At 48.7% G+C, this 14,601-nt stretch overlaps 1 protein-coding gene across 1 annotated transcript; it reads right to left on the reverse strand.

Moving 5' to 3' along the window:
- Positions 1-8,524: 8,524 nt before the first annotated feature.
- On the reverse strand, positions 8,525-13,102 carry LOC140486109 (uncharacterized). Its single transcript, XM_072584763.1, has 2 exons — positions 13,033-13,102; positions 8,525-12,929 (listed from the first exon to the last, which is right to left on the reverse strand). The coding sequence occupies exon 2, from the start codon at positions 9,458-9,460 to the stop codon at positions 8,807-8,809; it is 654 nt and encodes a 217-aa protein (XP_072440864.1). The 5' UTR covers positions 9,461-12,929; positions 13,033-13,102; the 3' UTR covers positions 8,525-8,806.
- Between the last annotated feature and the right edge of the window lie 1,499 nt (positions 13,103-14,601).

Below are 14,601 nucleotides of genomic sequence, written 5' to 3' on the forward strand. Positions count from 1 at the left end.
AAGGACCTTGTCGTTTGTGCGGACAGTGTGAAACAGGCGGATATGAGGTTGATGTTAAGTTGATATTAGGTTGAAACAGGTTGATGTTAAGAAGGAGGATGTGCTGGAAATTTTGAAAAACATGAAGACAGATCTGTCCCCTGGGGCAGACGGGATATACTCAAGGTTTCAGGGAGAAGTGAGGGAAGAGATCGCTGTGCGTTTGGCGATGATCTTTGCGTCCACACTGTCGAGTGGAGCAGTAGCAGATGATTGGAAGGTGGCAAATGTTATTGCCTTGTTCAAGAAAGGGAATAGGGATAATCCTGGGAATTACAGACCATTCAGTCTTATGTTGGTGGTGGGCAAAGTACTCGAGATGATTCTGAGAGACAGGAATTATGATTAGTTGGAAAGCATAGTTTGATTAGAGATAGTCAGCTTGGCTTTGTGAGGGGCACATCATGCCTCATTGAAATATTTGAGAGATCTTATTGAACTTTATTGAATTCTTTGAGGTTATGACAAAACGTATTGATGAAAGTAGAGCAATGGATGTGGATAATATGGATTCCAGCAAGGTGTTTAATAAGGTTCCCCATGGGAGGCTCGTTCAGAAAGTAAGGAGGAATTGAATACAGGGAATTTGACTGTCTAGATACAGAATTGGCTGGCCCATAGAAGACAGAGGGTGATAGTAGATGGAAAGTATTCAGTGTGGAGCTTAGTGACCAGTGGCGTTCCACTGGGATCTGTCTAGGAGCTCTGCTTTTTGTGATTTTTATAAATGGCTTGGTTGAGGAAGTGGAAGTAAGTTTTCTGATGACACGAAGGTTGGTGGAGTTGTGGATAGTGTGGAGGTCTGTTGCATGTTGCAACAGGACATTAACAGGATGCAGAAAGGTCATCCCCATGGGTACCCAACTTGGCTATCAGCCTCAGCTCGTCTGCTCTATTTTGTCGCAGCAAACAGGGATTCAGAATATTTTAAAAGTAATCAAACTGGAAGTTTGTGGCTAGTGATGTCCCAAAGGGATCTGTGGTGGGGCCCTCAATTATTCGCCATTTCATTAACACTTTGGTAATGGTACCAAAAATCAAATATCCAAGGTTGCTGAAGACAAAATTGGGCAAAATTGGAGCATAATATTAATAGATGAGGTGAATGGGCAAAGCTGAGACTGATGGATTTCAATGCAAACAAATGAGAAATTACCCAATTGGTTCGAACAAGGATAGATTAGGATTATTTTCAGAAGGCAATTTGTTTAATGCAGTGAACGTCCAACAAGATTCTGAGGTTCAGTTTCAGAAAATAATCAGGCAGCTAATGGAATGCTGGCCTTCAAATCTAAAAAGCTGGAGTAAGGGGATGCATATGGTATGGAAAATCCTATTCAGATCCCACTTAAATTACTGTGAGCAGAGCTGGGCATCATACATTAGGAAGACTGTTTTAGCTCTGTTGGTAGTTCAACATAGGTTTACAAGGATGATACCTGGGATTCAGGGGTCAAGAAATGCAATCAATTTAATCAAATTAGGCTTTTATTCTCCAGAATTTAGATGGTTCAGGAATGAGTTTATTGAGCTCTTCAGCAAATTAACAGGAAAAGACAGAGTTGATAGAGATAACTTTTGCCACTGGTTAAAGATTCTAGAAACAGGGGCATAGTGTAAGAATTAGGGCCAGGCCATTCACGAGGGACGGTGGGAAGCACTTAGTCACACAAGACTTCAGGAGAATTGAATTCTCTTCCTCAAATGGGTGGTTGTTCCTCATTCAATTGTTAAATTGAAATCTGAGATAAACATTTTTAGAAGCAAGGATTTCAAGGAATGTAGGCCCAAGGCATATGGAGCTAGTCCATGGATCTGGCTTTTGAATGGTGGAATACGCTCCAGGGGCAAAACAGCCCGTTCTTGTTCCTCTGTTTTGAAACCAACTTTCCAATCATGCAAATATGAGTCCATTGTTACCTTTCACTTTGGTGTCATTATCAATCTAACCTGTTACTTTACCTTGCTACCACACTGTTACATGGGGTCATGGAACTAGAGACAGTTTATAGCAAAGAAAGAAGCATTGTCATTGTGTCAGTAAAAACCAAATCAACTCTTGTCCAACACCAGGTCAGATCTTCAGGCTAACATTCTCACAACTGAGCTATTTCAGCCAGTACCATATACCACTATTTCTGTGATCCGTTTGACCTACATCACAAATGCCATCTCAATTAATAATATTGTTCCTTCAAGGATAATCAGTTAAGTTCATCAGTCACGATCTTCTCTTAATGAGTCCATGCTGACTCTCCTGGATTGAAATTTCACACTCTATTTGGTCATTTCTATTGTAGCTCAGAGAATTTCCAATCAATTTCTCACCACAGGAAATATAATAGCAGCTGGTCTCCACTCATTATTTCTAACTTGAACCGTCCGATACAAGGGGAACAAACCAGTGTGGGCTGTCCTAGAGGAGGCCGGAAGGTGTGTCAGGGTGGACTGAGAGCTGGAAGGGGCAAGGGGTGGACCTAGAACTGGAAGGGGTGTAGGGGCAGACTGCCTTAGAGTGGCCGGAAGGTGGGAGGGACTGGTGGGTTGCTTGTGGTCTATATTGTATACATTTTTAAAAACGTAATTGGACTGTCTTATATGTACAAATATTATTGGTAGTGTTTTGTAATGATTGAAAGTGGGATTTGAGGTTTGTCCCCATTTCCCTGAAAACTGGTTGAACTGGTAGGGTTGGGGCCTGGCTTTGCCACTCCTTTCCCTCGTAAAATTGCTGTTTCTCTGTGTGCAGCTGTTAATGTTAATTCTTTTGCAAACTGCGTATTGTTTCATAAAATAAAAAGAAACATAGACTGTAGGGAAATAGATGGTGACATCTTGCAAAATGTCGAGATTACAGAGGAGGAAGTGCTGGATGTCTTGAAATGGTTAAAGGTGGATAAATCCCTGGGACCTGATCAGGTGTACGCGCGAACTCTGTGGGAAGCTAGAGAAGTGATTACTGGGCCTCTTGATGAGATAGTTGTATCATCGATAGTCACAGGTAAGGTGCCGGAAGACTGAAGTTTTGCAAACGTGGTGCCACTGTTTAAGAAGGGTGGTAAAGGCAAGCCAGGGAACTATAGACCAGTGAGCCTGATCTCAGTGGTGGGCAAGTTGTTGGAGGGAATCCTGAGGGATAAAGTTAAAAATCACACACCAGATTACAGTCCAACAGCTTTATTTGGAAGCACTACTTTTAGGAGTGCTCCGAAACCTACTTGGACGATAACCTGGTATTGTGTGATTTTGAACTTTGTCCTCCCCAGTCCACCACAGGCTGCTCCACGTCATCATCCGAGATAGTCATCATGGATTTGTTAAGGGAAGGTCGTGTCTGATGAAGGTGACTGATTTTCTTTGAAGGATAAAGAATGGATGGAGTGTATCCGATGTAGATCAACCTGATGATAAGAAGGACCATAAGACGCAGTATTTATAGCAAAAGGATTACAGTTTCATGCAGCTGAAATGATATATTAAAAACATTTAGGTTAAGCCTTTCATCTTTTATAATGGGTTTACTAGTTTCAGTTCTTTAATATGAGAACCTCAGAACCTTTTTAAAGTTGAAGCGATGGTGGTATAGTGGTGAGCAAAGCTGCCTTCCAAGCAGTTGACCCGGCTTCGATTCGTGGCCATCGCAAGGAGTGCATTTTAACACCACTCCACAACCAAAAGAGCCGATCGATTCAGTGGTCATGAACCACCTCCATCTGCACATCACATTGAGACTGCCAGACCTCTGGAGTGCAGACATTACTTTGAAGTTGAGGATGTCCCCAGTAGGATGAAGGAGTCCAGTCGATCACGGTTCAAATAGGCGAGGGTCATGGCAGAATTCCTTGGTTTTCCATCTTATTTCGAAAGAAATGTTTCCGGATTTCACGCATTTCAACATTACTCTCATTTTGTTTTATGTGAACTACAGCCTAATATCAAGTGAAATGTGGGTGGACAGTTCACAAATATCCAAACAACGTTATTTATCATATCGAATCGGTAATGTTATTGTTTTAGGTGCAGGTCAGAAATAGGAGGAGTGGAGACCAGTTGTTTTTATATTTCCAGTATGAGAAAATGACTCGATTAATCTCTGAGAGATGATAGAAATGACCACACAGTGAGTGAAAGTTTAATCCAGGATAAAGTTAAAAATCACACAACACCAGATTACAGTCCAACAGCTTTATTTGGAAGCACTAGTTTTAGGAGTGCTCCGAAAGATACTTGGACGATAACCTGGTATTGTGTGATTTTGAACTTTGTCCTCCCCAGTCCACCACAGGCTCCTCCACGTCATCATCCGAGATAGTCATCATGGATTTGTTAAGGGAAGGTAGTGTCTGATGAAGGTGACTGATTTTCTTTGAAGGATAAATAATGGATGGAGTGTTTCTGATGTAGATCAACCTGATGAAAAGAAGGACCATAAGACGCAGTATTGATAGCAAAAGGTTTACAGTTTCATGCAGCTGGAATGATATATTAAACACATTTAGGTTAAGCCTTTCATCTTTTATAATGGGTTCACTAGTTTCCGTTCTTTAATATGAGATCCTCAGAACCTTTTTAAAGTTACGTTGTCGAGATAACTTCAGGTTGTCTAACAAGAGATGCCATCTCAGCTCAGACAATGCATTAAAGGTGTGAGGTTAAAGTCTGTCTGTGTCCCAATCTTGAGTCAGACTGGCTCTAGCCTCCCAGTCGGAGAGCACTTCAGCGCTCTGTGCCTTTCGGTCTCGGACACCTGGGTGACAATCCTCCAAGGCAGACTGTGGGACAGCCAACAATGCAAAGTGGCCAAGCAGAGGCTGATAGTCAAGTTTCGTACCCATGGAGATGACTTTAACTGGTCACTTTGGTTCATGTCACACGACACGTGACAACACTGCACTGTATACTATTTCACCGACACTCACAAGTACACGCACACACACAAAAGCACACTCCTACCGACCCACACACACATGCATACCCTCTCTCAAACACAGGCTCTCTCTCATAAACTCACTCAAACACTTTCACATTCACAGCCACTCACGCACCTTCTCACAAACTGATACCCCAGTACACTCACACACATGCACCTACACACACTCTCACAGACCCGCATATCCCTACATGCACATACACACTGACACACACACACAGCCGCACACACCCACACATGCACCCACACACACACATGCCTGCACCCACACACGGACACACACACACACATGCACCCACACACACACACATGCAGCCACACACACACACATGCAGCCACGCACACACGCGTGCACTCACACACACACACACACACACACACACACAGCCACCCCCCCCCCATACACACACTGATTCCTAGTTCTCATGACTCTCAGCTGGAGACTATCATTGCCTGCAGAACCGACCTTCATCCCCCCACCACACCATGAAGGTTAGCACTTGTTCATGCCCTTACACAGCCGTCTGTGCCCTCCCTTGACCCTATCCTTTCCATCATGCCCACCGCCCCTCCATGCCCCTCTAAATCGTTCCTGTGCTGGGTTGCTCTGACAATGTCAATTTCACTTCCTATGTCAATTTCACCGCACTACGTTTTCTTTTTCCCCTCACGAACCGGGATCACCCGACTCTGTGCTTGCTGACCCCACCCCGTACGTTTGCCATCCCGGATAGCGCTTTGTGTTTCGTTGGAACTGCGGGAGTAGCTGCGGACGTTCTGCTTAAACCTGAGCGGATAACACTGTTCTGCTCGGAGACAGGGAGGTCTGCAGATGCTGGAGCCCGAAACATCGATTTCCCTGCTGTGCGTTTCCAGCAACACACTCTCGACACTGTTCTGCCACGACCCTGTCTCGGTTCCACACAATCCCATTCATCATTAAGGCGCCACGGCATCCCAAGGACTTGGGACCCATGGGAACTAAATGATGACAGCGGCCTCAGCACTCTGCACCCCCTGACCTTGGAAAGCCCATCTTGGTTCAGGTTACCTATCTAGGGCAGGGAGGGTTTTGCGTGCACTGCCTTCCCACATCAGTGGAAGCGACCTTCACTAAACAGCTGCCCATGACTAACCCTTGCTGTGAAGTTAAACATCACACAACACCAGGTTATAGTCCAACAGATTTAATTGGAAGCTCTAGATTTCGGACAACCACCTGATGAAGGAGCAGCGCTCTGAAAGCTAGTGCTTCCAATTAAACCTGTTGGACTATAACCTGGTGTTGTGTGATTTTTAACTTCCTATACCCCAGTCCAACACTGGCATCTCCAAATCATGCCCTCCTGTGAAAACCCCTTACTGCTGACTGACACCTCCCCCTCCTCTACAAAGTAAAAGAAAAAACTGCAAATCTATCAACGGGATCGAACATCAAATTAATACATATTCCTCGAGAGGGTTCTGCTTCCCGAACTGTTACCCGGAATTCCCTCCTCTCCACAATTACTGCAGCGTGGCCTCAGTCTAATGGTTCCTCTGTTTTTGCCGTTTTTGTTTTCTAAGAAAACTCTTGAGAAGTTTTAGAAACTGAAAGAACTGCAGAATTATGTGGGGCATGGATAGGATAAATAGACAAAGTCTTTTCCTTGGTGTCAGGGAATCCAGAACTAGAGGGCATAGGTTTAGTGTGAGAGGCGAAAGATGTAAAAGCGACCAAAAGGGGCAACGCTTTCATCCAGAGGGTGGTACGTGTGTGGAATGAGCTGCCAGAGGAAGTGGTGGAGGTTGGTACAATTGCAACATTTTCGAGGCATTTGGATGGGTATATGAATAGGAAGGGTTTGGAAGGATATGGGCCGGGTGCTGGCAGGTGGGACTAGATTGGGTTGGGATATCTGGTCGGCATGGGCAGGTTGGACCGAAGGTTCTGTTTCCGAGCTGTACATCTTATTTTTATTTCAAAATATACTTTATTCATTTAAATAAATCTCTGGTACTTGTACAATTTTTCCATGTTGTTCATAGTTATATACATTGCATGTCTTAACATTACAAAGAACAAATTTAATTAATCGAATTCACAGTTATCCTATTAACATTTACCTTTATTCACTCTGCAGTCTCTCGGTATTTTGCTGTGGCTTCAGCGGAATCCACCTACGGAGTGGGTGCCCTGTTATATGAAAGCAAATGAAACTTCTTTAAACCCCAGTTTATGGGGTTACCATTTTCCATTTGATTGTCCTGTCTCTGGGGTAGCTTGTCTACATCCCCATGGTAAGCACGAACTGCTGGACCTTCGCTGGGCTGAGGTAGCTATCCAGCTCCTCACTGGGGTCATTTACCCTCTCTGGTGTCATTCAGCCAAGACAAGGGTCCTCCCTGTCTAGTTCTGTGTCTGAGAATGGGACTGTCAGAGGATCACAGCTCTCGGTTGCCTGTAGTTGTGGGGCAGTGGGTACCCCCTGGTTCTCACTGGGTGGAGGGTGGACTTCGGGGGGTCCGTTGTTTCCTGGTTGGGAGGAAATGCCCTCCTCTTTACCGACGGCGCTCTGTCTCTTCTTCTGTTGGTGATGGCCTTCTTTGCGTCCATCTTCCCCCTCCGAAGAGCTGGCTGTCCCTCCCTCGTGCAGCTGTCTTTTCCCCTTTTGCTGGGAGGCTTTGGGGTCTTGGGAAGATTTCCTCTTCCTGTTTTTAACAGGTATCGACTCCTCTGCCTGCTTGATTACCTCCTCCTCCTCCATTTCTTCCATCTGCCCGGCTACAGCTTGGATCAGCTGCTGTGTCTCTCCGCTGGCTGCCGCCTCCTCCACTCCAGCCTGTTCTTCTTTCCACTCCAGACTCCTTTTCCCTGCTGTCTGGGTGGACCTTACTGGTCTTTGGGGTTCCACGGCTCTCATTGCCACCTCCAGCCATCTGTGCGTAAGTGGGGCCCCCCTGTCTTGGGCAGGTCTTATACATATGGCCCGCCTCTCCACACAGTTTGCAGCTCTTTTCTTCCTGACAGTCCTTAGTCAAGTGACCCTCCTGTTTGCAGTTCCTGCAGCTGGTCACTTTGCAATCCGTCGCCACGTGTCCCGACTTCCCGCAGGTTCGGCACACATTCGGCTGCCCTGCATATGTCAGGTAGCCTCTGCTCCCTCCAATTGCGAACCTCGAGGGTGGGTGGAGGAGGTTCCTACTATCATCGGCCCTCAGAGTTACCCTGACCTGCCGCTTACTGGTCCAGATCCCAAAGGGGTCGATCACATCAGTGGCTTCTCCCTCAACTTGGACGCACCTTCCCAGGAAGGTCAGGACATCAGCCGCTGGAACATAGGTGTTGTACATATGGATTGTAACAACCCGAATCCTCTGTGCAGGAAGCACACACAATGGGTTCGCTGACAAGATGGAAAACAGCGGCTCGCCTTCCTTCTCCTTGAAGACCTTCAGGAGCTGTTCGCACTGCTTCATGCTTCTGAAGGTCACATCAAAGTAGCCTGCCCCAGGGAAATCCTGCAGACAGTACACGTTTTTTTTTTAATTTCAAAATATACTTTATTCATGTAAATAAATCTCTGGTACTTGGACAATTTTTCCATGTTGTTCATAGTTTTATACATTGCATGTCTTAACATTACAAAGAACAAACTTAATTAATCGAATTCACAGTTATCCTGTTAACATTTACCTTTATTAACTATCCAGTCTCTTGGTATTTGGCTGTGGCTTCAGCGGAACCCACCTAAAGAGTGGGTGCCCTGTTATCTGAAAGCAAATTAATCTTCTTTAACGCCCAGTTTATGGGGTTACCATTGTCCATTTGACTGTCCTGTCTCTGGGGTAGCTTGTCTACATCCCCATGGTAAGCAGGAACTGCTGGACCTTCGCTGGGCTGAGGTAGCTATCCAGCCCCTCACTGGGGTCATTTTCCCGCTCTGGTGTCATTGAGCCAAGGCAAGGGTCCTCCCTGTCCAGTTCTGTGTCTGACAGTGGGACTGTCAGAGGATCACAGATCTCGGTTGCCTGTAGTTGTGGGCCAGTGGGTACCTCCTGGTTCTCACTGGGTGGAGGGTGGACTTCTGGGGATCCGGTGTTTCCTGGTTGGGAGGAAATGCCCTCCTCTTTACTGACGGCGCTCTGTCTCTTCTTCTGTTGGTGATGGCCTTCTTTGCGTCCATCTTCCCCCTCCGAAGAGCTGGCCGTCCCTCCCTCGTGCAGCTGTCTTTTCCCCTTTTGCTGGGGGGCTTTGGGAGCCTGGCAAGATTTCCTCCTCCTGTTTTTAACAGGTATCGACTCCTCTGCCTGCTTGATTACCTCCTCCTCCATTTCTTCCATCTGCCCAGCTAGAGCTAGGATCAGCTGCTGTGTCTCTCCGCTGGCTGCCGCCTCCTCCACTCCAGCCTGTTCTTCTTTCTGGGTGTCACCAGACTCCGTTTCACTGCTGTCCGGGTGGCCCTTACTGTTCTTTGGGGGTCCACGGGTCACATTGCCACCTCCAGCCATCTGTGCGTAAGTGGGCCCCCCCCCCGTCTTGGGCAGGTCTTATACATATGGCCCGCCTCTCCGCACAGGTTGCAGCTCTTTTCTTCCTGACAGTCCTTAGTCAAGTGACCCTCCTGTTTGCAGTTCCTGCAGATGCTCACTTTGCAATCCGCCGCCACGTGTCCCGACTTCCCGCAGGTTCGGCACACTTTCGGCTGCCCTGCATATGTCAGGTAGTCTCTGCTCCCTCCGATTGTGAAGCTCGAGGGTGGGTGGAGGATGTTCCCACTATCATCGGCCCTCAGAGTTACCCTGACCTGCCGCTTACTGGTCCAGATCGCAAAAGGGTCGATCACATCAGTGGCTTCTCCCTCAACTTGGACGCACCTTCCCAGGAAGGTCAGGACATCAGCCGCTGGAACATATGGATTGTAACAACACGATTCCTCTGTGCAGGAAGCACACACAATGGGTTCGCTGACAAGATGGAAAACAGCGGCTCGCCTTCCTTCTCCTTGAAGACCTTCAGGAGCTGTTCGCACTGCTTCACACTTCTGAAGGTCACATCGAAGTAGCCTGCCCCAGGGAAATCCTGCAGACAGTACACATTTATTTTAATTTCAAAAATATACTTTATTCATAAAATGATTTGATGGTCTGTACATTTGATCATGCCATACATATGTCCACATTTACAAAAACAGATTCGAATTTATCCTTGTCATTTACAATCCTGTGCATTTTTCAATCTTGTACATATATTTGGCTGAGGCATCAGCAGAGCCCAAAAAAACGTCCGCATGGGCCCCCTGTTCTTCTTTAGGCAGGCTGATCTTACACGGTGGTCTTTCCCCACCGCGCCTTGGCGGCAGCTGCCCCAAGCTTCAGTGCGTCCCTCAACACGTAGTCTTGGACCTTGGAATGTGCCAGTCTGCAACACTCGGTCGGGGTTAACTCCTTCAGCTGGAAGATCAACAGGTTTCGGACCGCCCAGAGAGCCTCCTTCACCGAGTTGATGATCCTCCAGGCGCAGTTAATGTTCGTCTCGGTGTGAGTCCCGGGGAACAGGCCATAGAGCACGGAGTCCCGCGTCACAGCGCTGCTCGGGACGAACCTCGGCAAGCACCACTGCATTCCTCTCCAGACTTCCTCTGCATAGGCACATTCCAGAAGGAGGTGTGTGACAGTCTCGTCCCCCCCGCAGCCACTTCAAGGGCAGCGTGCGGTGCGGCAGAGAGTCCGGGCGTGCATGAAGGATCTCACAGGCAGAGCCCTTCTCACCACCAGCCAAGCCACGTCTTGGTGCTTGTTGGAATGTTCTGGCGATGAGGCATTCTGCCAAATGGCTTTGACAGTCTGCTCAGGGAACCGCTCGACAGGATCCGCCCTCTCCTTTTCCCGAAGGGTCTCAAGGACGCTACGTGCTGACCACTTCCTGATGGACTTGTGGTCAAAGGTGTTTTTCCTCATAAATTTCTCCACGAAGGACAGATGATACAGAACGGTCCAACTACTCGGAGCGTTCCGCGGCAGCGAGGCCAGGCCCATCCTTCGCAACACCGGGGACAGGTAGAACCTCAGTACGTAGTGACACTTGGTGTTTGCTTACCGGGGATCCACGCACAGCTTGATGCAGCGACACACAAAGGTGGCCATCAGGGTGAGGGTGGCATTGGGCGTGTTTTTTTCCCCCATTGCACCGGTCTTTGTACATTGAGTCTCTTCGGACCCGGTCCATCTTTGATCTCCAAATGAATTGGAAGATGGCCCGGTCTGGCAGCACACATCCACAGCAGCAAACCCACAGCATCCCAACAGTACTTTCTTGAAAAACACGGTGCGGTCGAGTGGTGTATGATCCTCAATCTTCTTCACAGTCACCCTGACTGTGTTTCGAACCCCCTGGCCAGGGCTGCGGGCAGCTGTCGAGGCCATAGCTCTGAGGGTGGCTCGTCCCTGAATTGGCGTTAGGTCGAAGCCAGCATGAAGATCCACCAAGAGCAGGTCAGCACAACCAAACGATCCTCCAACGTTCAATCACGATCCAGCAATGGTCTCCAGCAGCTCCGACGACTCGCAACACGATCCCCGTGGTACTTCCCCCGCCAGCACAGTCTGCTGCGTCGAACCGACAACACTCGAGCAGAATCTCTTCCTCTGGTCCTCGGGAACGACACATATTCCGAGCCAATCCGAGCTGTACATCTCTATCTCGATGACGATGACTACGCTGTAAATCAGAAACCAAACCCGAAGTCGGTGGTAAAGCTGTATGAAGAGAAATCAGAGTTCACGTTTCGGTCCGGTGAACCTTTCTGAGAACTTGACAAGTTTTAATTGTGTGATCGTTCCAGGGTTGCCCTGGGATTTTCGTGCTATTTTTGTTATTGATTGATTTCAGATGATGAGAAATCCGAAATGCTGCTTTGTGTGTATTAAAAAGTGAGGCGGGGCATCAGGAGACCGATCCACTCAGTAAAACCCGGTCTTTTATGATTTCTCCATTCTAATATTTCACTACAAAATTTCCAACAAAACAACAACGAAATTTAGAGTCAAGAACTATTATGGCACATCAGCTGATTTCTAGAGCGCCACAGGCTGTAGCGATGGTGGTATAGTGGTGAGCATAGCTGCCTTCCAAGCAGTTGACCCGGTTCCATTCCCGGCCATCGCAAGCTGTGCATTTTAACACCACTCCACAACCAAAAGAGCCGATCGATTCAGTGGGAATGAAACACCTCCATCTGCACATCACATTGAGTCTGCCAGCCCTCTGGAGTGCAGACACAACTTTGAAGTTGAGGATGCCCCAGGAGGATAAAGTAGTCAAGTCAAGTCGATCACGGTTCAAATGAACTAGACAAACTGAGGGCAGAAGCTGGAAGAGGGGGAAGCGGACAGATACATTCAAGGGCAAAGCGAAGGAAGATGGAGTGGATTTTTCCCGATAGAGGTGTACAAGTTAATGAGAGGCTTAGATAGAGTAGATAGCCAGAGACTTCCCCACCCCCCACCCCCGGGCAGAAATGGGTGTCACAAGAGGTCAGAATTTTAAGGTGACTGCAGGAAGGTATAGGGGCGATGTGAGAGGTAGGTTCTTTATTCAGAGAGCGGTGGGTGTGTGGAATGCACTGCCAGCGGTGGTAGAAAAGTCAGTGACATTAGGGACATTTAAGCAACTGCTGGACAAGCACATGGACGGCAGTAATTTGCAGGGTGTGTAGATGTGGTTGATGTTAGATAAATGCTCAGCACAACATGGTGGGCCGAAGGGCCTGTACTGTGCTGTCCCATGTGGTGGCCGGTGCTCACCGGTGCCAGTAGCTGCCCCTCGGCCAGGTGCTCTGCCAGCCGTTGTCCTTCCTCGCCAGCGCCAGACGCTCCAGGTTCCGGGGGTTGCGGTTCACAAATCGCGGCGAGACCGTCTCGTTCTCTCGCGTGTCCGGGGCTATCGAGGCTTCAGCCGAGGCCGACATCAACCGCCAACCTTCAGGCCCAGAGAGAGAGAGACGGGGTTAATGCAGGTGCACATGGGTCATCACTGCTGACAATGGCCGGGTGACAGGGGCATGACTCTGCCCACCCAGTACCTGTTCGAGCGGGAGCCGCAACCGCCGCTCGCTCCAGCTGCAACCCGAGAGCAACCACCACCACCGCCATTGCGCTGAGAACCCCGCCCCCTGACGTCACTACGGACACGTAGCCCCGCCCCCTGACGTCACTACGGGACACGTAGCCCCGCCCCCTGACCTCACTCCCAGACACTCAGCACTGTGTGAAGCCTTGCCCTCCGCCCATGGACACCAAGCCCCGCCCACTTATTCCCCGCCCTGGCAACTAAGCCCCGCCCCCTAGCGCCTCACCCGGTTTGCCAAGCCACGCCCACGGGCAACCCAGCCCCGCCCCCCTGGACATCCTCCCCGGACACCTCGACTGGCCTCCGACGCCTATCCTGGACACCGCGCCCCGCCCACTGACGTCTCTTCCCCAATATCAAGCCCCGCCCCACGACGCCTGTCCCGGATACCACGCCCCGCCCGGAGACCCAGCCCCGTCGTCCCCTGACATCTTTAACTGGTCATAAGCCCCGCCCCCTGACCGCTCAGCCGGAAGCTGGCCTTCACGGCAGTGACGGAACCGTCGCAGTGGGCGGGGCTTCCGTTCGTATCCTTCATTTGATTGGCGTTTGGATGAAGTCCCATCTCCAATCCACACACCATCCCCTTCCCTCACAACTCTCCTCCAATCTGTCCCCATTCCACACATCATCCTCAATCTCTCATAACTGGCCTCATCCCCTGCTGTTATTAGACTGCTGCAAGGACCCCTCTCAGTTAAAATAATGTTGATATTGCTGTTGTTGAAACTGCTTTGTGCACCTTCTGTGCAGTGTAACCTGTATGCCTGGCTCTGCCCAGACACCCTCTGATCTATATGTCCTTGCTTGTTATGATCTGCTTGTTCTGCTCACAAAACAAAGCTGCACTTAGATTACGACAAAAAATACTGCAGGAGGCTGGAGGACACAGCAAGCAAGGCAGCATCAGGAGATCTTGAAGAAGAGTTATACCCGAAACATCGACATCTCCACCTCCTGATGCTGCCTGGCTTGCTGTGTTCTTCCAGCCTCCTGCCTGTGTATTTCACTCTACTTGGGTACACGTGACTACAATAAATCAAGATGTCAGGGAACACTTCAGCAGTCACGGACATCCGGCCTCAGATCTTCAGGGGACTGTCCTCCAAGGCCGACTTTGGGATACGCAACATTGCACTGTGGCCGGGCAGAGGCTCATATAAGTTTGGTACCCATGAGGATAGCTTCAACCAGGATTTTAGGTTCATGCCACACCACAGGGGACCGCACGACACAATACCCACACACTGTTACATACTCACATGGACCCTATCATACACACACATACACCACCCACACTCTCACCCATGGACATACTCTCTCACAGGCTTATTCTCCGTCATACTCATGCACACACTCTACTAAGAATGCACACACGCAAACACACCCTCTCACAAGCATTAACACTTACATGTACACACTCACAGTCTTTACCACACACCCACGTAAAATCACTCAGAGTCTCTGAGACTTACATGCAAACACACACTCATATAAGTCTATGGGGTGATTTTGCGTTTAC

The sequence above is a fragment of the Chiloscyllium punctatum genome, chromosome 15, assembly GCF_047496795.1.
Source record: "Chiloscyllium punctatum isolate Juve2018m chromosome 15, sChiPun1.3, whole genome shotgun sequence".
NCBI classification, from domain to species: Eukaryota; Metazoa; Chordata; class Chondrichthyes; order Orectolobiformes; family Hemiscylliidae; genus Chiloscyllium; species Chiloscyllium punctatum.